Below are 21,668 nucleotides of genomic sequence, written 5' to 3' on the forward strand. Positions count from 1 at the left end.
TTTATATATATACATGTACGTATAACTGAGAATCATAAACAAGGCATATTAATGGAAATAGCATGCTATTTAATAGCATACTCGTTAGGGTAATTGTAAAAAGAATACGAGCCAGTCTTCGACATTAAGCGCACAGTGGAGATAATCGTAGATTTCCACTGTAAAATTGTAGGGCATAATTATCAAGAATTGTCAGATTCAAAGACAGCATTTTTGGCCACGCTACCAGTTTGACACCGCCAATGGAATTCAATCGGGATGTCTTGGTATGGGCAGCTATATTTCTTTCCTTGGCAAGGCTCCAACTCAATGGAATTACAAAAGATTTACAAAAGTTATACACGTTTCGTTCCCAATGCGTTGCTAATTGTGCATATAATAAGATTGAATCGGATGTACGACTCATGACTAATTCTGAGTGCCAAGTCTAACGTCGCAGTGCCTGCAGCAAGGTACATCCAAGTTTTCATATACGTCGAGGAATAGATTAGCCAATAATATTTCTGGATCAGAATGTAATATATGTTACGGAAATGGTTTGATTTAGATTAGATTAGAGACTTACTTCCCGCAAATCTTGCAGGGGTAGTGAAGTAGGGTGGGCACGGGTGGTAGATGCTCAGAACTAGTGTGAGTTTGTGAGTTGGTGTTGGCTGTGACGTGACCGGTTTGGCCAGTTTGGGTGCTTCCAGCCATCGTTACTGTTACACTTCCGCTAAAGCTCTGATAACACAAAGAAAACACAAAGCCAAAATAAACAACACAACCAAACGACAACAACGACAAACAATGACAACGCCAACAATCGATTTCATTACTTTGCCCGCGACTGTCAGGTTTTTATTTTTTTTTAATTTCTTCCGTCAAATAATAAGCATATTAAGAAAGCATTCACAATAATCGAACTACATGCGACAATTCAACTTTCACATGAAAAAGAAGATATGCATGTGTGTATGTACAGGTTTTCATACCCACCAAGTGTACAAACGTGAGTCTTCTGTCGATACATTTTACAGGTATAAAGATGCAAGGTATTTAGCTGAGGCTCGGGAGCAGATATATGTGTAGCAACTCGTTACAATTCGCAGCGCACTTGGCTTATAACGAATGGAAAACGTTTTACGCAGCTACAAACGTGTAATGCGTAATTCCTTTGTAATGCGTTGGAAATGACGCGATAGTGTCGGAATTCGGAGACTCGACCAACGAAAGCTCAACATATAAACTAGTTCTTCGAATGTTCGAAACATAATTATGACGGTGTTCCAAATGTCCATGTTACAATAGACAAAACAACTGGTTTGTCGATAACACTATGTTATGTGATGACAGTGCTTGATTTTGCCAATAGAATCGACACGAAAGCCAGCGCGAATGTACACAATGATATACGTTTTCAGAAAAGATGAACAGTACAAAAGATGTTAGACAAAGTAGTAAACAGTTGGGCGGATATATAATAAAATATGATAAATAATTAGATTGCGAGTAGCAGCAAGGAATATTAAGAAATGCAGATAAACCGTTAATATTAGTACGTATAACGATAACTCACATCAGGGCATTCGTAGGCGAATAATCTCAGCTCCCCTTCGCTGGTTGTCAGCGTGGCCGAACTTTCCCTTTCGTTAGTCTGCAACTGAGAGAATAATAATTTTGATATGAGAAACGAGCGGCGAATCGATACATTTTCAACTATCACTTAAATTCCCAACAACAACACCGTATATAATCAGCGACTAACCAGGGTGCGATGGAGAATTGATTTTTCTTCACTAAAGTCGAGATCCGTAACAGACGCGATTGCGTCTCTGAGTTCCTTGGTATCCTTACAATCTTTAATATCTTTATTTTCAATTTTGATCTTTGGTTTTCCGTGTCGTGATCTCATTTTTTTGTACTCATCAGGGCAAAGTTTTTTCCAGAGGTAGTAAAATTGCACGCATTGCTTAACAGATTTGCTTCCAACGTCACGAGCTATCCCCCTGAAATCTTTATTCCGTTTCGATAAACTCTGATAGAATAAGTCCATTTCGTGGGCTGTCCACCGATCAGACTCGTGGTACTCGTAGCTGAGCAATGGATGTCCCATTGGCAGAGAAGGAGTCGGTCTCATCAGCTTCAACATTGCTTCCTGAGTAAAGCAAATAAAAAAAAAAAAAAAACAAAAAAACATTCCAAAATTGAGCATTCGAAGAACAATAAATCAATATATCAGTACAGAGTAGGAAAGAATAAAACAATATATGCTTACGTGAATGTTTCCTTTGCACATATGCAGCAGGTGAAGAGCATACTCCTTATTTCTTCCCCCGCCAGGCACAGCTGCGCAACAGGCAAACTGTAGGTACATTTCAACTGAAAAAAAAACGAAAAAAAAACGATCCCCGGGTAAATTTTACACCCTGTGATAAAAAGCCAGCATGCGAACAAGCCGTACATCGCCGACGGGATTGACACTTACTTTCCGTATCCGTCAAGCTGTTGTTTATGCCAGGATCCCACAGCAAATGGTCAACCTCGGGTCCTCCTCTGCCTCTCTCGCCGTCGCACCTGACCGGAGGTATCGTCGCTTGATATCTGGTGCCGATGTTTATTCTAGGGGGGGGTCCGTCGTTCCCTTGGGAATCGTCCGAACTGAATTCCGAATCCCTTTCGTGCTGGTGTAGCCTTGCGTATAGTCCCGGGCCTGATCTGGACGGGTCTAATATAGGCGGAGGTGTGTAACTACTGTCCCAATGTCTGTCACAGGCCCTTCTCAGTCTTGAAGGATACGAATTAGAGTTTGCGTAGTGGCCATCGATTCTCGGCCTTTTCCTAGACTGCCTTATCGGGCTAGCCGGAATACTTGTAGGACTAAGAAACACGTCCTCGTCGAGAAGCTCTTCCTTGATCTGTTCGATGGGAACCGGCAGATTGTTGGGCGTTTTACTTTTTACCGTCGTATTTTTCGCCGAGTTGTTTGTTTGTATGAGAAACTTGGCTGGATTAAAGGCCGGCTGATGTATCTGATTATGGTGAAACTGCGGCTGAGCATTTAACGCGCCTGACAAAACGTTGTTGGCGCCCGTAATTTCGGCTTTGGGAGTGGCGAGTCTTATTTCTTTTCTGAAAGTGAGCGGGCTCAGTGATCCAGCCTGGACAAGAACATTGGCTTTCTGAAGTCCGGCGGTCTGTATGAGTTTGAACTCGCCGTTGTTATCGACGACAATGCCAGCGAGACTCCCGTTCCCGAGTCCGATATCGACCAGATTCTGGTTGGTTATCAATTTGTACGATTGAAAGCCGGAGAACTCGAATTTCCTCCGACCAGCGGTGAAGTCCTTCGGACTAGACGAGAGCAGCGGATCCTCCGAGTTTGGCATCATCTGATTCTGTAGCCCGTGATGGGGAGATACAGGGAAACTCGTACCGGAGAAGGTCGCCGGACCGGGAGACGAAACCGAGGAAGGCGGAAGCGAGGAGAGAGGCGAGGGTGCCGGGGTTGTCGACAGTGGACTCGGCAGCGGCGAATGAGGGTTCGGCGACCCGCCGTACAGGTCTGTGTCGGCCTCGGTCTCGCCGGGAAGAACCTCGCTCAAGGCTTCCTCGACCGCGGCCGCGGAGGACATCGTCGTCGTGTAAAACGCCGCGGAAAGAGGGGACGAGACGGGCCTAACGGAGTCCGGGTCTTCCTGGGGGCTCAGGAGCGGGAGGCTTCCGGTCAAAAGACCTTCCTGGCTAGCGGGTGGAGTCGGATATGTAAAGCTCGGACTATCGTGGCGGGTGAGCGGCGACGGAAGCGGCGATTGGGTTGGCAAAGTGTGCGGACTCTCCGTGCTGTACTGGGCTCCGTAGGTGCTGAATTCCGCCAGGGAATCGGGCAAGGGTGAATTGACCAGAGCCTGGAGGTCCGGGTTGACCGTGTGCTGCGTCGAGAACCTATCCTCGAGCGATATATCCTGCAGTTGTTCGGAAGACTGTTCGTGCAGGAGGCCCGTCGTCTGAAACTTGAAACGCGGGACACGCGGAGTTAGGGTGTGTCAACAACGCGATCACCCCTCGCAAATAAAGCCGAAAATCCCCTAGTCGCGGGGTCGATATTCACCTGAATCGAGTCGAGCTGGGTCGCGTGCAGCAGGACGCTGTCGGGCACGGCCGTTACTTGCTGAAACACCTCGTCCTGCAAACTCGGACTGAAGTATCCTCCGTCTTCCGAGTATCCCGTCATCGGGAAGCTGTCCGTTACGGAGGCCTGGAGCTGGGTCTGCGATTGCTGTTGTTGATTCGCGTTCGGCTGGGCCGTGGCGGTAGTTGCCTGATAGTTTAGCTGAACCCTCTGGCCGGGATCAGAGGCCGTCCTCTTCACCGCCATTTTCGTGGTTCCCTGTACGAGCAGAGACGAAGCGGGAGAATTAGTGAGGAAAGAGCGCGCGATAAGAACGAGAAAAACCATCCCAAGACCAGAGCGAGGGGCGGTAGGTTTTACGTACCTTCAGTATCATGTCTGCCAAAGCTTGAGCTTGGGCCTGGGTCTGGGCCTCCTGGAGCTGCTTCTGTACCGCGGCATGGTTAGCGACGGTGACATTGGGCTGCCTGAAGTGTTCGCTGTCCGAATGCCTCCTCACCTTCTCTCCGATGGTTAGAGGCGGAGGTGCGGGTATCGCGAAGCCGGTCTTCCCCGAGGTCTGATTTGGCCGGTCGGCCGAGGTCTGAGTGGTGAAGGTGGTGGGAGTCGAGCGAGACTGGACAGCCGCAGGGTTGTTGCCATCGTTGGCTGAAAGAGCGAGAGCTGCTTGAATTACTCGCTGGGATCTGACCGAGATTATCGCGTGCGATGTTCCACCATCGACTCTGCAAGCGTACTCAACGGATTGTTCATTTCCTAGGCGTCATTCGCGGCCCGGAACGAACGGGACAATGCGCGAGGTTCATTTTTCAATTAGCACGTCAACGCGCCCCGTCAAATCACCCGCGAAATGTAAACAATCGCGTGTAAGCTTCCCAGTGCCAAGAAAGACGAACCCGATGGCCGATGCTGAACAAAACCTGCCATTTCCACTTCTCGACGCTTATACATATACAGTGCGTGTATATCCATCTCTTTATTACTCGCGAGTTTATTGTCCGCATGAAACCGGGAAGAGCCTCTGATTCAAACGGACCCTCGTCAATCCTCGAAGTCTCATCCCCTTTCGTGCAGGGTCCTTGAACGACAATTCGCTTCACATTTTTGTTTCGCACAGGATCATTTTTTTTTTTTTTTCGCCATTTTTACCCAATCCAGTGATACTCGAATTTCAACTTCCTGTCGTTACTTTCGCATCGTTAGTGCAACGTAGCTACAGAAATTGTACCGGTACAAGTCAAGAGGTCTAAGTGGTGATTCATGTATTTGAATTCTGCCCTACTGGTCTCTAAGGAAAAAAATTCAACTCGTTTCGACTGCCGCTGAAATTTTTTTTCTCCCTGCTCGATATTGGGTTAGAAAAAAAATTTTCTTCCATATACCGGTGCGCTTCATTAATTCGGGGCAATTAAAACGAACGCTGAGCGAGCCGCCTTATAATAGTCTGTATAGATAAAATATCAATTATACTCGTTACGAGCTTTTTGCCTGCTTTTTCGATCCTGCCGCATTGGGCAAAAAGGTTTTGCGGTCGACTAATTGATTGGGTATCCCATTGACTTTATTGAACAAGCAATGCGCATCGATAATAAATACATTTATTCGCAGCGTGTGCGAGTTCCGCGTGCATTCAGAATCAGTAGCAGCATCACCACCACCGTCATCCCATTGATTTGGTTTATTAGGAAGCCAGATTGCCAGGTCAGGGCAAATTATAACATTTCGGCCACCGAGCTGCGGTTGCCGGTTGTCGACTGAGTTCTTCTCATTGTAAAAAGGCAAAACATGCAACGCTGAGGAATGATTACGACGACGACGACGACGACGATGATGATGGCCTTGCGCTGCTAAATGGCTCTTGGAGAAATGTGACTAAACGGTATTTGCCGAATTATTATTCGTTCATACACGCTATTAATAAATTGAATTAGTATTACCAGTCGTTCTCTTTTGGATGATTTTCTCCTCGATTAAAGCTCTCACACTTGACGATGCAGTCTGCAGAGGAGGACCGACGACCTCCTTCTTTTCGCACTTCTTATTCTCCGCGTCCTGAAAAAGTCGGAGTAAAACGTTACCATTGGCAAATAAGATGGAAGTAAAATCGATCGATTCAAGTATGTAGATACAGATTGCAGCCGGGGCCGGCTCCTAATTACTAAGCGAACCTAATCGAGGGTCTGTATTCGATTATCCGGCGATGAAATCAACGGCGTGCTTGCGTCGGTGTGACATCGCGCCTTCTCGTCTCGACGACGGCTCGATACGGACAGGTATTCGTAGGCTAGCCGATCCGTCAGTCATCCGACGTTATAGCGGTTGCCGGTTAACGGTGCCGGACGACAATCGCTCGAGATGATTCGGGGCAATTTCCCGCGGCGAAGGATCTCTGACCAGGATCTCCGACGCGAGGAATAGCCAAAACGTAACCGAGGATCACCTTTGACACGCGTACGTGGCGATGTGTCGTGAATATTGATCCTGTTGCTAATGTTGGAAATTGATTGCGAGCGGCAACCGCGAGGAAACTCATCAATTCGACTATACCGTCGCGTCGATCGGTCGTTGCCGATGTTACATGTACGCAGACTACGACCATTCGCCAGGAACGTAAGTGCAGATACAGACGCGTGTGTTGGAGGTTTGGTAAAAAACGGTGTTTTTTTTTTTGTTCCCACAACGATTCGCGCGCACGGTTTCACCTCGATATGGAAAAACTATCGGTGAAATTACATGCGGGAGGGCGATGAGTACATTTGCTCCGTCATGGATCGACTCGCGAACCTGGATAGAGAACGCGGTGCAGGGCAAGCGAAGAGCAAAACCAACCACCTTGCAGGCGAATCGAAGTCAATCTGCATAATGGAGACAGCTCGAGACAATGTTTGCTCTAGCGGTGAAGGAGAGGCGGCGAGGGGTCGGAACTCCGGCTTTATTTGGATTTACCGGTAAGTGCTGAGAGCTGGGGAGGAAAGAAGAACCTGTTAATGGGCTCGTTTCAATTCGATCCCCGTTCTCCGCATCCCGGCTCGCGCAGTCATCGATGAGAAGTACGAGACTCGGTACGAGGTTCGCGGGTACCGAGCACGGAATCCTTGAATACTCGATTAAAAGCCCATTTGCCCATATATACTCGTACACGTACATGCAACGTGTTAATTCCCCCTGGATATTCGACGGGGAATTATAACATCACGAGGGCCGGCTGACGTCAAAGATTGTAAAACGTGTGTCTCCCACCTTTTTGAAGTAACCCCCGTGGAGTCTCATGTGCCCGTTGAGGGCCGGGATGTTCTTGAACTTTCGATGACACAAATTGCACTCGACTGGTTTCGGCTCCGCCTGAATTTTCGCTGTCGGACTTTGACCAGGCGACGACGTGTTGCCCGGCGAAGGGCTGTTCTTACCCGCGTTTCCGTTGCCTGGTGAATTTGCTTGCTGCTGGGCCTGCTGCTGCTGTTGCTGCAACGATAACAATGTGGGATTTTCAAATTTTCGTTCGTGCTACCTTGTAAAAATATACATAGAGAAAATACTCGTGCAGACAGGTTCGCCGAGTACGTGAGAGAAGAAATCCGATCACCTGATTTCACGAAAAAAGTAATCTCAACAAATCGATTTATACAAATTGCTCGAGCGAAAACCCATTCTGGATGACAGGTTTTGCTACCGAAAGAGGAGCAAATATTTTCCTACCTCCTCCAGGTTTTACGACAATTTTTTTGCTCAGTATTTGTTGCTAATTTTTCGAGAGAGCTGAAAAAAAAAAAAAAAAGTTAAAAATTGAACCACCCTAAGGTACACGGTAGGTTCAACGACCTCTTTTTCAACCCGTGCAAGGATTATTGATATAGCCGAGCCGTCGGCAAGGAAGAGCGCAACGACGAAGGGCTGAGAATTAGGCACGGCGTTCGTCTGAATTCCCGTATCTTTGTTTAGCTGTAGAGAGAAAAGGACTCGTTCGCTCTCTTATCCCCTTCCGTCCTCCGTCCTCCGTCCTACGTATAACATCCCGTCAAATTACCCTCCTAACGAGGACGAAGGTTCGTCTAATGACACGGCGATGCATAGCCGGGACTTTGTGAAATACCCGACTGAAAGGGGCACGGTGGTGATGGTAGTGGAGGAGGAGGAGGAGGAGGAGCAGCGAAGTACCGTACAGATCCCAACTTCTTCTGAACTTTGTAAATTGCAGATAGGTAGGCATATAAAATTACATCTTCGTCAACACTTTCCTCCCCCCTCCCTTCTGCGCAACAAATTTACAACTCAGCCGGCAGGGTGTGTAGAATTAACGGTTCAATATCGGGAACGTCGCGGGTTGTATCGGGTAGCGAAGCAAAATAGAAAAATAACTAAATTATTTCGCACTACGGTAAATGTAAGGTGTACGAATGAACGAATGTGCCAGCGGGGGTATGAGTATTGTCCTACGACCGCCGACGACAGATATCTACAGAGACAGGGATAAGCGTGCGAGAGGAGGAGGAGGAGGATAAGGAGGGGTCGGTATAATGGAACCAGGATGGGATAATTTCGTCGGCCGCGGACGGACGCGGGAATTGCAAATAATTGCATTGCGTTCGAGTGATTCGCGGACGGGTGTTCCTCGCGTACAGAGCAGGCCCCCTACCCTCATCGCCACGGCGAACAAACCGCGGGTGTCGAACGAATTGCATTGTCGCGAGCTGGAGCCTTCGATCGATCCGAATCTCCGTCGGGTTAACGTTGCGGATTTCATCCGCGTGCCGTATCGTTGTACACCTACATCTATCTACGTGCGTGCGTGCATACGTATACAACGGATGCAAACATGCACGTATAGGTATACGGCTCTATACAGCGCTGGAGGGGTTGTGAAAGGGTGTGAAAGGGTGCGAGGGTAGAGGTATTATTAGGCTGTGTCACGCGTTGTAATCCTGGAGGAGATGGAGTGCCTACGTACGGTGTGTAATGGCGGTTCTTCGCGAACTCGTGTGTCGGGAGTGGTTCTTTTTTTTCCTCAAAGAAATCCGTTCGTTCGCTTCGCTCCTATTCCTGCGGTACCTGTGACACAACCTATACCTATACATACCTATATCTATACCTACATCGTTTCTTTTTCACCGATATTTTCATTCGCGCGCGAAACAGAGACGCGGAGCAGAGAAACTGGCGATATCGGAACACGCTCCGCGATCAAAAGCCTTCCTCCTGGCCAATTGATTTCGCTGCCCCTCACGCGCTTCGAATATTTACGATTCAGGTTATACCCTCGTGCATCCCGCCATCTCCCAAAGCCCGTAAAATTCGGATTAGTTTCAATTTATATTCAGTTTCCCGCTTGCGTGTAGGTATACCGTAGATCTCTACGTGTTCCTGATACGACTGACCCGAGACGAATCCATTTTTTTCCGCGAAGATTTGCCAATTTTAACGCGAGAGGGTAACGTTGTCCGGGTTTTCATTTTCCGATTAAACCATCAGGGCCAGACCAGAGTCGCAGGCGGGGTGGAGTGACAGGGATTTCTCCCCAGAGCCGAGGTGAACGTTGGCGAGAACGACGAAGAAGGGAACGCGGACCTCGGAGGCTGAGATAAGACGGGGTCTTCTTGCGAGGAGACGAATTGTCTCTAGACACTGATAATTCGGCTAATTGTACGGCTTCGTTCTCGCTTGCGCGTCTTCCGTAGTAGGTAGGTACGTACATACCTACAAGCTACGTTTGTAGAGGTTGCACGTACACCTGACTTACAAAGAGATCGCGGAGCGAAGGGGATGATTTTGACAAGGGAGCCTGCCGACAATTAGCCAACGGCACACTGCGCGAAATGGGAATTAGAGAAAACGATTTCCCTACCTTTTATTAAACTAATTAGCTTTACTCGGAGGAATTCGTTTGTAGGCACGACGATTTCTTCTCGTCAATTTCAAGCCAGCATTACACGCTATGTTATACGGATATATTACATATTATTACATACACTCAGGGTATGTCAAAATCGCGGACAGCGTCTAGCCAGGGTTCGTGGAAAATAATATTCCCGTTATTGGTCGACGTGGGAAAAATCTCGTTTCGTTTTATACGAAAGATGTTCGACGTACGAGGAGAGTATCAGGCTTCCGAATTACGGATTCTTTTCAAACATCCAGGATCGTTTTTATGGCTTATAATGCCGATCCTATAATATGTAGTTTCATCTAACAGACTTCTCTTCACTCCGGTTACAATCTATCATTTTAATAGCTGCAACCGTAGCAAACGCAATCCTTGCTGTATTTTCGCTTCGGTTATTAATTTTCATTTTTCTCTGTTGAACTTTCATCGATAGGATCTCGTAGTTTAAAATATTATCTCAGAGCATTCGTGAGATAACGAATAGATAAAGGCCGATTAGATGGTACTACAATTAGGAGCTAAAAATTTTGGTTCAAAGAAATACTCCTCGAAGCTACAAAATCCACGATGCGGAGGGCTGGTACTTTCGTTGTCAGTTTATTTCGGTGATACAAATTTCTTCCTCGGTGTATTCAAGTGTACAGGTATACATTACTCACGTCCTACTCGGGAATAATGCTCGGATCGCATTGGAAGGCGAAAGTTCGCGCACCGAGAAACTTGCGAAAGTCGGTTGAAATTGTTCGTTCCAAGGGTGCTGGTTGTGGTTGAGTAGGGTGGAAGGCGGAGGCCGGAGTTGAAAACAAGGAAAGTCGCGAGCTTCGCCGCAGTTACTCCCAACCCAATTATATGGAACTGGGCTAAGCGTCGAGACATAACTCGGGAAAATGCTACCCGTTCACGTATCAACCAGTAAGGATGTATTGCCTGTACATTCTCAGACAAAAGGGATTCTCGTCGACGATATTGAATACTTTGTGACGAGATAAAAATCGGAAGAAAATCGGCGACAACAAAGGCGGTAAGAAAATTAAATTTCATTAATAATAACAGTGCCCAAAAGTTATCAACAAATCGTTTAACAAATTCACATGGAATGTTTTCTTTGTAACGTACAACGTTTTTACGCAAAGGTATTCAATATTCGGAATTTTTCCTCCATTTTTCAAAATTAAAAACTTTCGAATACGAAAATCACCAAATAATGAGAAAATTCTTTATATATTCAGGCGTATTGGGAAAAATCAACAAATTCATTTTAAATGACATAGAAAAAAAAGCACATTCCCTAAAAATTTCTTGAACAATGCTTTGTTTGAACAATTTATTGATAACTTTTGGGCTTCGTTATTATATAAATTTATTCTTCCTCACAAAGTATACAATATCGTCGACGTGACTCACTTTTGGTCAACAGAACGTACAGCCGGTACGTCCTTAAACCCTCGGTTCAAACAGCCGTATACCAGCCCGTGAATTATTCGCGACAGATCCGCGCTGCAGCGTCGGGTGTGTTTATGGCTGTACCCGTTTGTATCTCTTCCCGTGAACCAACGTCGATGTTCGTATGAGAAGCGCGGACGAATTGTTCTCGAGAGAATGAGAGATGGATAGATGGAGAGAGAGAGAGAGAGAGAGGGGGAGAGAGAGACAGGAAGAGTAATCAAACGTATTATAGCAGGCTGGATATGTATATCCGAGACGTAATTTAACCGTAATTACTCTGGTTCGCACACGTGGCAATCGTACTCACTCGTCAAAAGCCGTCGTTGCGGCGGTTGTATACGTATATGTATGTACATACATTAAGTTATACCCGAACACAGGGAGACTGCAGGATACGCTCGCGCGTGTAAGAGAGTCGAAATTTATTAATATCACGGAGGCGACAAGGCACAGGTTCCTTTCTCCCTCCCTCGCCCGCTTCTACACCCATACGTGCAGCACCCTTCGAGTTTCGCCTAGCACATAAATTTCTGGAACACATGGCGCGCTTGCAGGCTTATGAACAATAACACCGTGCCGTAGAAGCTCCGCAGCCCCGCAGCCCCGGGCCCTTCGCCTACCTTTCTGGTAATTACGGCGTACCGTGATCGTGTCTATACACACATCCCGCACCCCCCGGCGCTCGCTTAGAGGGGAGATGATGCCCCCGATTTTACGGAAAGACGCGCCCCGTATGCGGTACATGCACGCCGATTACGCCCGGGAATAACGCGGGGTCTCGAGGATGGGCGCGGTAATAAGGTACACCGGGTGAGGATGAAAGGAGGAAGGTTTTTCGGGTCCGAGCTCACTCCGACATACCTACCTAGATCGGCGGAGGATAAGGGATGCGCGGAGGCGGAAGTAGGGGCCGCGATTACGGGAAACGAAAAAACAAATAAACGAGACGCCATTATAGAGGGGGAGAAAAAGAGAGACCGGACAAATGAGCCTGGAAACGCGGTCGTCGAACAAATACAATGATCAACAAAACTACGTAAACAACACGGAACAACACGGAACAACACGGACGCCTGCGCGTCTCGCTTCGTTTTTCCAAAGGTCCGGCGGCGCTAGCGATGTTGAAAAAGAACGAGAAAAAAAGGTCTTCGTTTGGTTTTATCGCCGCGTAGGATGTTTTCGGCCCTTTTAACGTATCAAACCCTCCTCCCGATCAAGATTCTCTTACTTTTGGATTCGATTACCGAAGGAAAAAGGTCCGGGATTTCCTTTTCCTCTCGATCGATTATCATATTGATAATTTTTATCTCTTTCGAGCTAATTATCGCGCGAGACAAATTTAAGCTTGGAAGAATATTCTGCAACTATACGTTATCCGAGGAATATTACGCAGGGTACGTAGGTACGATAATGTAAATCTTCACCGAGTTTTCTCTGCTGCATGATACATATCAGCCCTCCTTAGGTAGGTACATTTACTTTGCCCTTCCTTAAAATTCGACTTCTACACAACCGTCGTAAAATATTATACAACGTCTAATTACACCCCGTATCTTCGGACAAAAGCTCCACGTTATACACGACGTTTACGACAACGACCGTTATTCCCACCCTCGGCGAAATCCACGTCGGTGTGATTCGCTTCTTGTTCCAGTGTATTTTTGCAGAAATTTCCCTCTACTCCTCGCGGTGGGGAAGAGAGGACGAGGATATTTCGCGATACACCGAGCGTCAACCTCGGCCCTATCACTCATATGTTCTCTCTACGCTTTCTCTCTGTTCCGCGCATCCGCCACGCCAGAACCAATTTTTACCCCGTGTCCTTTTAACCGCCACCAGACGTATGCGAACGTACGCGTTGTGCCGAGCACTGCTCGTGCATCAAGGTGTACGTGACAAGTGGTGCCAGGGAAAACGGGAGGAAACGAAGGGAAAACAAAAGAGAAACGGATGAAAATTGCATTGCATTTTGCAGATCCGTCGGAGATGGGAAGAGGCGAGAGGATCGTAAACATCGTTTCGCGGGCGTACGTTTACTAGGATGGTTCATTTTTTCAATTTTTTTTTTCTATTTTCAAGGTACCATTCGAAAAATTTGTGACAAAAAAAAAAAAAAGAAAGGAAAATTGTCGCAAGACCCGGACAAAGCAGGACAATATTTAGAGCTCGCTACCAATTATTGTAATTTGTCACAAATTTTTCGAGTGGCGCCTTGAAGACGGAAAAAATAAATGAACCACCCTAATATTCACGCGTTCGACTCGTTACGTACTCGAAGATGTAGCGCGAGAGAAAGGAGAAGTTTAAAAAATATTTCGTTTCCGCACGATATACCCCGATATATTTCAGCACCGTGTACATACAACAGTGGATTTTCTCTCGTTGAGATTTAGGAGAGCGCCTGCAGCTGGGGGGTGAAAATAGTCGCTCGCCCTTCCGCCACCGGTGGTAATCATTCCCAGGAGGTTATAGATGTGCCGGTATACCTGCCGTTAGCTGCGGAGGATAACGGAGCATATATCCGTGCCCCCCGGGAGTATAATTTCAAACTGATCATAACTCGTAGGCGTATATCCATTTTGGCGTGAGATAAGGCACGAGATTCTCGCGCGTTCCCTCAACTGCAGGAGTGCTAGCGGGAGATTGATTGCAGGGTTCCGATTGATCCGCGTCGGGATATCAATTCTTCCCGCGGTAGCGAGAAATGGTACAAAAGCGGCAAGTTTTACTCTCAGGAAGGCGGCTCATACCTGAAGGGAAAGCCGATAGAGATAGTCGGGGGGATGATGCTGATGCTGATGCTGATGCTGTTGCTGTTGCTGTTGGTGGTGTTGATGCCGCAGGTTGGAATTCGGGTGCAGGGGGTGATGTGCGTAGTGGTGATGGTACCAGCCATGGTTGTATCCATCCATGTCACTCTCACGTCACTCTTTTATCACTTTCAATGTATCACCGTGCCTTGGGTTTGCTGCACGACACTGCGAAACAACACTGCACCACGACACCCTCGCACCTGCGGCGGCAGGTATAACCGAGTGTGTTACCGGCGTTATGGCGAACGCATCAATCACCCGTCAGCAACGCACCCTCGCATCCTCCTTCTCCGCGGATCGAACGAACGAACGAAGACCTGTCGGAATTGGATATTCCAACGTGCATTCCCTCCCTCTGTAGTCTTTTCTGTTCAAGCTTCCGTTGCCTTGGTGTTCGTTGATTCAGCCAGCAACGAACGAATTACCTGCGTACGTCTGCATGGCAGTTCCAACTTTGAAACAAAAGCCTCGTATCGTATTGCACAAGGTGAGGATCGTGGTGCGACTGAAGGCGACTAAAGGCGTATTAGATCGTCGAAGATCGGCTTGAGCAGCGTTAGTCGCTCCCCCTCCCCCGGCTAACCCCCCATGCCGAGATCGAAGCACCCTGCATCCCTCGGGAGATTGAGACCGGTTAGTTTCTCCGATCTTGTTCCCGGGGGGTCGCGGGAATGCGACAGGAACCAACTTACTCGGCGACGCTGGGGGGGACCGAAAAAGTTGGCTTGGTCGCGGCTCCTGACGGTCGAAGAAATTTCGTCGCAACGTGCAGCAGGGTTGGAGCCCGACGACGCGCGGGACGATGGGAACGTATCGATATTCGTAAACTCGTATCGGAAGCGTAATGCGTACTCCATCAATTCTTCCTTAAGGTACATTACGAGCGATGCTCTCATCGATCGAGGCTGGCCCTCACTAACGCTACTTGACAAAATTCTCCCGCCCGTCAAGATTTGTCTTCCTCGTTCGCGCGGAACTAATCGATCACGAGAAACGTATGCGTCTTATCGAATGAATGAAGTTGGCGAGTTGACCTTAATTCGACTTGAGCGAGATCCTTTGACGGACCCCACCGCAATTTTGAAACAGGTCGGGTTTGGCCGGTCGAATAAGAAGACCGTGACAGGCAGTCACTTGGTCCACTGATTCTGAAGGGTATTATCTAGATCCGATAATAATGCTGCTTCATCACAGTTTCCAAATCCTACTTTCAGCAAGTGCTCTGCAGCTCAGGCATCGACGGTTTTAAATCCGTAGGGTCAAGATTCGAGGTGATATGACGAAACGATTGTTTTTCTAAGTGGAGAACACCCTCGAAAGCCCGGGGGTATTATTCTTCATTAGAAATTTCGTCGCTCCGTTCGTTACTACACGTTTAAATTCAGCCATCCAACTCAGGTGAGATACCCGAGGTAAAACAAAATGAATAAACAATTCAATAATAGTGACAGCGGATAGAATTTGAGGAAGAAGAAGAAGAAGAAGAAGAAGAAGAAGAAGAAGAAAAAGAAGAAAACAAAACTAAATGGGTAGAATACAATATCTCTCCGGGGAGGGAATTAATTACGTCTCTGCAGGTATAAAGAAAGCGATGTTCATCATTTAGCGGTTTGGCAGAAGCCTGCCTACCTACCACCTCGCCTCAGGGCTGTCATTACTTATTAACTTCTCGGCTCCGTTGCTTGTTGCACACTGCTCACGGAACAAACAAAACGAGAGAAAGGTGAGTGTGGGAAAAAAGAGGGTAGAAAAACGGTCACGGAGCAAAAGAGCAGTTTTGTTTTATCGAGGTTTCTTCTCTTTATTTTCCCTCTGTGCGCCTCCCCATCGCGCTGCAGATAATTGACGGCAACGTGTCGTGACGCTCAAAGGGCCCGATCTCAGAGGCGATTTTACCTGCTCACACAACAATCTCGTATTCCACGCTTCCGGGTACAGAACCGCGGTTGCCACCCTCAGCGACGACACTTTGCCGAATACTAAAATAGGCGGAGGATATTTCAAACGGCAAAGGTCCTTCGCGAGTTATTAATTTCCTTCGCCAACGTCGAGGAAAATTCATGCTTATCGCGTCACCGGGTCGCCGAGTGTTCGGCGGACAAAAGCGAGCCTCGATCCCTGGGCAGCTTGAACCCTTTGAGTCATAATGGTTGGAGCATTCTTAGCACCTATTTCATATCCATTTTTTGTACATTTAGAGAACTTTCCAACATATTTCTTTACCGTTTTTTGCTACTTCCAACAGTATACTAATGGTTCTTCAATGCTCGAGAGTAAAAACAAATAGATTGAAAAAAAGCGTGAAAATGGAAAGAATAATTCATTTCCCAGAAAGTTACCCCTCTACGCACGTACGTGTTTTACATAATTTATAAGTTTTTCGGGTCGCTGATTACGAATCTGAAGTTGGATTTTAAAAATTCAAGATGGCGGACGAAAATTCCAAATTCGAACGAATCCGGAGCAAAACAATGTCCAGGGGTTTTCGGGGTCGTTGATTAACGAATCTGAAATCAGATTTCGAATATTCGGTAGGGCGAATCCAATCAGCGACCCGAAAAACCCTGATCACGGCGTTTTTTGACCGTATTCGATCAAATTTCAAATTTTTGTCCATCATATTGGATCCAGCACTTCGAATTTTCAAAATCTGATTTCAAGATTCGTAATCAGTGACCCCAAAAACCATAGAACCATACCATCTTGTTAGGAAATTTGACAAAGTGAAACAACGCGTGACTCAAAGGGTTGACCCGAACCCTCAACACTTGTCTCCTTTTCATTTTATTATTTCATTCGAAGCTCGCCATCTGGACTTGAAGCCAAACTTTGTTTCCAGCTCCGTCTGAGTGAGAAGATGTGACCCGCGGGGGTAAAGTAAAGAGAATGATCGAACGGAAAAGTGGCGATACCAGACGGCGAGGCTGAGACGCTCGGATGAAAAGATGGCGATAGATCCAAGAAGCGTCGGAGCTCAGGTAGGCGGATGTACCTCGGCGTACGTCGTCCGAATCCCCGAGGGATGCAGGATTCTCAAGTATTTTCCAATTACGTCTTCCGGCACAACAGCGCCAACTCCTCCTGTATTTCTTCGCCCGAACAACGTCCCCAACAGCCTCACACCTGTTTCCGCGAATTCGCCGAATTCCCACCCTGCAACGACGTTCCGCCTTATCCTCTACGAGCTTTACGCGCGAGGGCTCCGGAGTAATTGCCTTCCCGCCTCCCCGCCGCCCTCTTTCTCATTCTCACCAGACGGAGAAGCGACTTCTGCGGCTGGCAAGAGATGATTGAAATCCCCGCGTCAAATAACCTTACGGCCTCTTTTCATCTCTGGATATACGACGTCCTTCTCGGTCTACGCGATATTACGTTATACAGGCAGGTTATTCGAAGGGAGGACAGGATGGATAATCAATCCTTTCTCTTCGTTCGTCGTTTTCGCCTACGGGCGTAAGGTACAAGTGTACCGGTTATCGGATCCTCTCCTGATTACTGACCTTTTGGAAAATAAATCGGTCCGAACGTGTCGATAACCGGTACGCTGACAACCTTACACGTTTGCGCGACTTGGATGGAATACACCGGGATCGCGAGACATCCCAGTGAGAATGAAAAAAAATATATATATATAAATATAATCCGGGGGATGGAGAATAGTTTATCGGTCAGCAACGGTTTCCATGACCTAGAGAGCGGACGAATTAGCATTCGGTACACACCGCATCTCGTCTCGGTCCTTTAAATCCCCGGCGAGCAAGGAGGAAGAACGAGGCGAGGGATGCCCTTTAAAAGGTTGAATGAAAGAGAGAAGGAAGAAATAAACGACGGAGGAAGTAAAAAAGCAGCTATCTCTCGGACAACTCGACGCACACCCCGAATAAGAACACGGCAGCAGCTGCGGATCGCGAGAGAAGAAACTCGAGCGCGATTTTTCCTCCTTTCGTCCAACGTATAACGCAACGGTGGAATTTCAAGGACTCTGATTGGCCCAGCAAATTCCCGCCGAGTTTCTTACGGGGGGGTCTTCCCTGTCTACGTGGGGTCCGTCCATTCCCCCCCATCCACGCGACAGTTGCACGGCGAGTTTAACTCCAGTGTGAGAAGATACGTTGTGGTCGCAAGGGCTTCTCTCCGTTCCTCGATTCCTCGTCCCGTGCACCTCCCCGTCAACTCGTTTTCACTCGCCCCCCAGCAAAGGTGCCCCCCCAGCAGGCCCCGAGAACCGGAGAACGAGTCCTTGCCCTCCTTTCGTGCGCGAGTTTCGGTTTCCTTCGGTCGTTCCTTCCTGCAGGATTCAATATCCGTACACCCCCCTTGGATTTTGAATTTTTTTTGCATCCAATATCGTAGTCGATTCCGTGATGATTTTTATACACGACGGACGATCGAATGTCCCAATTTTTTATTTATTTTTTATTTTTGGTTTTTATCTCGCTTCGTACAGTCGTTGATATTAATAGAACGAGCTTTGGAGAGGGACGCGTGCGCGACGACGCAGCTGCAGCACCGAGTATCGTTTGGCAATAACAAATTATTATTGACAATTTTCCGTTGATGACTGGGGCGTATCCTGTGTCGTCGTACAATCCGGTATATATGCGTACATCAAATATACGTGCACATGTATACGCAGGTGAAGGGGTACGTATGAACGTAGGTACGGAGAGATAGGTGGATATTGCTTTCAATATTACTCGTTGGGGGATACGTATAACAAATATTATAACGGAACTTCGGGGTATCTGAAAACACGGTGCCCCTGAGTGACAATAATAAAATTTCTGAAATTTCCCCGCGACCCGTCCGATTATTATTGCCACACTTTCCCGCAGCGTGTGTAATACAACATCCGTACACGACCCTGCAATTCGCACAGTGTATTAATATACGGAACGGTAGAAGAACGGTTTTTAATTAAGGAAGGTAGAGTTTACACCGGGTGTGTTTCCCGAATTATGCGGGGGAACGAAGGATAAAGAATTCATTCGTCGTTACTCCGAAGGAAAAGAGAACGAGACAAGTCAGTCGCTGGTGGTATCGAGTTGCCATGGGGTTGAAGTTCGAAACGTCAATGCAACGATACATTTTTGGGAAAATTTATTATTTCCAAGTTTATCATTGTCCATCTTTCAATAACAATCGTAAAGAAAAACATGCGCGGCATAATTTGGAAACTCAAATCATTCGAAGTCATTTTAAACTAACAACATAGTAATTTTTGTTACGCTATTTCGTTGCCTCATCGTTACTAATTTCAACCCCGTGAGTTGCCGCCGATATTCGAGAGCAAAGGTTCTAGGCCAGAACTGCCCCCGAGCTACCGATTTGAAATTAAATTTATTTTATTTGAAATTTATCGTTAGTCTAATCTCTGTTCAGGTCCGATTGTGTTTCGGTGCATAAACTCACTCTCTCCCGGCCCGCAATGGATATTATGCCATTAACCTAATGAAGTTGGGTATAGATTACCTACGGTGTGTATACGCCTACCGCGTGGGGGGGGGGGGGGGGGGGGGGAAGGTCGAGGACTGATTAAGCTTGGCGAGTATATTACACCCGTTCCTCTATTCGCAAATCCTTAATTAATACAACATCGGATAGCCACCCAGACGCGTGGTACAACGCGTGCAGAGGCCGCCGTTTCTTCGACAGAGTTACAAAATTTCCAAGGAATTTTCCACATTAATACACGAACAAATCCGACGGTATTGTAATGATATAATTACAGTAACGATGACGATGACGACGACGACGACGGCATGTCCGGTGTTAACGTGAAAAGGGAACAACTCTGGCATAATAAGACCGGAGGATCACGACACGGTGTTGCAGAGGAACGAGAACAGTAGACGCAATTAGAAGTGTCGTAAATACAAGTCAAGATAGGAAGGCGCGGATCTAATTGTAGTTCGTATTATAGTTGAGCGTGCCTTGTTACAGTCCCGTCGTCATTATTGTTCCATGAACTACGGCCAGAGGGAGAGCGAAGAAGTAAATAACCCGCGCATGTCTCGGTGTGTCTCTGTCTGTGCCAAGAGTAGTAAGACTATTTGTATAATACGTATAATATGTTGAAAGGAACGATTTTGTGACGAATTCGCATGCAAGTATATCTCTCAAGTATACGTCGTTAAAATACTTTTGTAACCTATCGACAATATTCGGGTGGAATAAAAATCGTAAGCCAAAGTTGTAGTTGTAGTTAATCGTTGAGCGTGACGCTTATCGATGGGTGAAAAGGTGCGTTTAGCAAGTCGAGATATTGCAAGGTAGTCTCTTGGCGTCCGATGCTCCCGAGCAGGATGCGATTCGCTCATAGGGGACCTCGATACCTTTGCTTTTATCCGCAGAGACACCGTACGAATATATTTTCGTATTACACACGTGCTTCTATCCACCCTTCAAATTGGTACGCCTTCAATGGTAGCTTCAAATTGACCTGGCTTAAATCCTCCCCCCACCTTATTATTTTGTCGAAAGATTGTTATCAAGAGAGTATCTTTGCGGCATCGGTATCTAACCGGTTATTCAAACTTTATATTCAATTTTTTAAGTATCTCTGTCTTTCTTTTTTTTTTTTTGCGCACACTTGGACTTCTAAGATTTCAATGTTGACGTTTTGAGAGTGATTACGACGAGTCCGCGAATATAGGGAGCGCTATGAATAAACAAAGTGTTGAAAATGCCTGTTTTTACAGAACGAATGTAATTGTGGGAAGGTTACGGCGACTAGGAAAGTGGAACTCGGTGATCTTCGGTTTTTGGATCGCGATACGGTGGACTGAAAGTATAAAAGTTGATTCTATTCGCTTGAAATTTGTTAACTAGAAAAGCAAGGCGTGTAAATGCATGCGATAGGTATTCTTCGAAATCGTGATTGACATCGTATGTACCCACATAATTGAAGAGAGAGAGAGAGAGAGAGAGAGAGTGACGAGGGAAGGAAATGCGAGTCTAGTGACGGAGAAAAAGTCTAGTAAAAAATTTGCGGGGCTTGTTTTCGTTGGGGGATGGAGGTGAGCGGGGAAAACGAGAGACGCGACCCGATAAAGTCTCGAGGAAATAACCGATCGTACGGAAGGGGGAAATTAATCAAGCTTGATGAAAGCGTGAAAGGAAGGCGCGAGGGGATTCCGAGGGCGGTATACATATATCTCGGTGGCTGCCTTTGGTCTTCCCGAGTTATCGGTGGGGCGAATCTTTTTCTCGGTAGCACGATAAAAGGAGGCGGGGATGTTTTTTTCTTTTTTTTTTCTTTCATCACGCATATATATATATATATATATGCGTAATACCAGGAAACAGACAGAGAAAATGAATTGCATAACGTGTCGGATCATTATTGCAATCGTGTAAGATTGGTTTTCGTAGAGATAGAGTGGTATACCTTCATGGCTTCATCCAAAATGTGTATATG

General features: G+C 46.8%; 1 protein-coding gene across 10 annotated transcripts in view; it reads right to left on the reverse strand.

Annotated features, from left to right (window-relative positions):
- Window positions 1-21,668, reverse strand: part of LOC124216189 (zinc finger protein 541) — a 183,196-nt gene that overhangs the window by 6,592 nt on the left and 154,936 nt on the right. For 8 of the 10 annotated variants that reach the window (XM_046620415.2, XM_046620410.2, XM_046620411.2 and 5 more), the window contains 9 exons: window positions 7,352-7,573; window positions 6,049-6,163; window positions 4,476-4,774; window positions 4,091-4,369; window positions 2,468-3,992; window positions 2,258-2,361; window positions 1,748-2,137; window positions 1,559-1,642; window positions 566-723 (listed from right to left, as the gene is read on the reverse strand). In XM_046620415.2, the coding sequence (XP_046476371.1) occupies window positions 566-723; window positions 1,559-1,642; window positions 1,748-2,137; window positions 2,258-2,361; window positions 2,468-3,992; window positions 4,091-4,369; window positions 4,476-4,774; window positions 6,049-6,163; window positions 7,352-7,573 (3,176 nt within the window). The remainder of the gene's footprint in view (window positions 1-565; window positions 724-1,558; window positions 1,643-1,747; window positions 2,138-2,257; window positions 2,362-2,467; window positions 3,993-4,090; window positions 4,370-4,475; window positions 4,775-6,048; window positions 6,164-7,351; window positions 7,574-21,668) is intronic. The other 2 variants (XM_046620412.2, XM_046620416.2) reach the window with 2 other exon arrangements.

Source organism: Neodiprion pinetum, chromosome 4 (assembly GCF_021155775.2).
Source record: "Neodiprion pinetum isolate iyNeoPine1 chromosome 4, iyNeoPine1.2, whole genome shotgun sequence".
Lineage (NCBI taxonomy): Eukaryota > Metazoa > Arthropoda > Insecta > Hymenoptera > Diprionidae > Neodiprion > Neodiprion pinetum.